Raw genomic sequence first — 2,201 nt, 5'->3', positions numbered from 1 at the left:
TGCTGTTTCTGCTAGATGTTGGCAGCTGGATTCGTAGCTGCCTTCGAATTGTTACGACGGCAACGTGATCGCTGGTAGAGCAAACTTGCTTGCTGTGGTAGCTATTAAGTTCCCGACAACCTATGCTTTGCTGGGAATGCAACCTCATTTCTCTCCGTGCACGTAGTCAATATAATTGTGTACCAACAGCTTTGTAATCCAAACGCTCTGCAAGCTCAGTTTGTAAAAATTTAACATCGCAAAAGTGCTTGACATGAGTAAAGTTTGGACTAAAACGTTACTAGTATGGCTTCGGGAAAAACTGGGGGTAGCCCGCGAGAATTCGGGAAGGTACCGGGAGCTAGCCACCCCGCTCTTTCCTGGTCTTCCTGGTAGTGCGCTTGTCAGGTCCGAGCATTGAGCGCTGATGATGGCGGTGATGGGTGCCTGGGGTTTTCCCCGGTTTTCCCCTTGTTTCCCGGAAGTATCGACCCTCCGCCCAGCTGTCCTTTCAGGGCCGTCAGGGTGCCGAATTCGTCAAAGGGGCCCCGACTTTTCGCATGCAGAATATTCTGTGTACTTGGTCAAGTACACACCAAGACTCCTGCGAAAATGTATGGAGCTTTTAGTGTGTACTTGACCAAGTACACAGAATATTCTGCATACATGTATAGGTATGCAGAATATTCTGCATCCAAGTACACACTTGGGTTTCCAGAGCAACTATAAAATCATAGGGATTGCAGCAAAATATTATATCTCAGTGATTTATCCGAAGGGCAGTGGTCGTGTATTTTAAGTTATACGAATTGCAGATCCCTCGAGCTTTATGATTTTTAAAACTAGTTTTTTTCGTTTATAGGTTAAACAATGTTATTCCAGATTTACAAACAAAGAAATTAACTTAAAATCTTCCCTTTTTCGAGAAAGTTGTTTCAAGCGCAGCAGTGTAGTAATTTTGCAATAAACATCTTTTTTTTTTACACATTTGTGTTGAAAAATTGTATTGCACTGCACACTTCCAAATGGTTGTTCTTACCGCACCCCTCTTCCGTAGGGACGTCCGCTTCCGCGCCGCTGGCGGCGGGTATCTGCGCGCTGGCCCTGGAGGCCAACCCTTCACTCACCTGGAGGGACATGCAGCACCTGGTGGTGCGCGCCTCGCGTCCGGCACCCCTCGAGCGTGAAGACGGCTGGGTGCTCAACGGCGCCAAGAGAAAAGGTGAGTCACCTTAAGAAGAAGACGCCAAGAGTGCGACACGATAAGGGTTTTTCTTGTTAGTCTTATTGTGCACAAGGTTGTACATTTGGTGCACCTGAAGCTGCGAAAAGTGCCTGTTTATTCAACTGCAGAAAATCGTAAATGTCGTGCGGTTCGAAAAAAAAACGCACACAAAAAGAAACGCGTGTCTTTCTCGTGTTTTCGATAACACAGCAAATGCCTCAGGCTTGTTTCGCAGAGCTGGCCCGCTTTGGGGTAATAGGTCTACCCCGGACAGACAAGACGTCCTTGCCTGCCTCCCCTCACCCTTGGACCGCGGTGGCCCTGGCCCCGGATGGACCGGACAACCCGGGCATTACTTTGCCAATCTGTCACATCATGTTTCAATAGGAAGCAGGGGACAAAAGACACCACCCCTCCGCAGCCCCAGCCTGGCTCTGGTCGTCCTTTTCAGCCGCACGCAGTCCAGCCGAGGCCTTGCCGGCGGGCTACACGCTCGCGTGGCCACGTAAAATACCTCGGAGACGGCAACTTTTCGAAAAAGAACTTTGAATTCGAAGTATTTAAATTCAACCACACTCGTCTGTTGGAGTACGCTCGGGGAGCAGGCGCCCGACCACGGGCGGGTAGGCGAACCCGCTCGGCAGGCGCGCGCTGCGGGCTAGTATCGCCGGCGAGCCGGGCGCCTGGCCGCCTGGCCTGGCGGCTCACCCGGGAGCTGGCGGTCAGCGATAGTCGCGGCGTCGTGGTCGGGGGTGGGTGCCGGCTGCAGGTGTGGAGACAAATGACGGGCAGTGCGTTGCTCGTCTCGCCCGGGTGGCGGCTCGGCCATACGGCCGCCGGTGGGATCCGGCCAAGCCTCCGGGGCGAAGCATTGTGGTTTTGTGGCAGAGCGGCGCGGGGGAGCTGTAGGTCGGCGGGCAGGAGGGCGAGCAGAGGATCGCAGCTTAACTCAGCGTGCTCGGAGCGGCCGCGCCCCGCCCCGCCACCACACCCACAG

General features: G+C 53.4%; 1 protein-coding gene across 1 annotated transcript in view; it reads left to right on the top strand.

Annotated features, from left to right (window-relative positions):
- LOC113209561 (furin-like protease 2) overlaps nucleotides 1-2,201 on the top strand; it is a 154,266-nt gene that overhangs the window by 69,084 nt on the left and 82,981 nt on the right. The window contains exon 6 of the mRNA XM_052265690.1: nucleotides 1,037-1,201. Coding sequence (XP_052121650.1) covers nucleotides 1,037-1,201 — 165 coding nt within the window. The remainder of the gene's footprint in view (nucleotides 1-1,036; nucleotides 1,202-2,201) is intronic.

Source organism: Frankliniella occidentalis, unplaced genomic scaffold, assembly GCF_000697945.3.
Source record: "Frankliniella occidentalis isolate FOCC.00 unplaced genomic scaffold, Focc_3.1 Scaffold29, whole genome shotgun sequence".
Taxonomy (NCBI): Eukaryota; Metazoa; Arthropoda; class Insecta; order Thysanoptera; family Thripidae; genus Frankliniella; species Frankliniella occidentalis.
The sequence above is the reverse complement of the archived record's forward strand: the minus strand, read 5'-3'. Positions and strand labels throughout refer to the sequence as shown.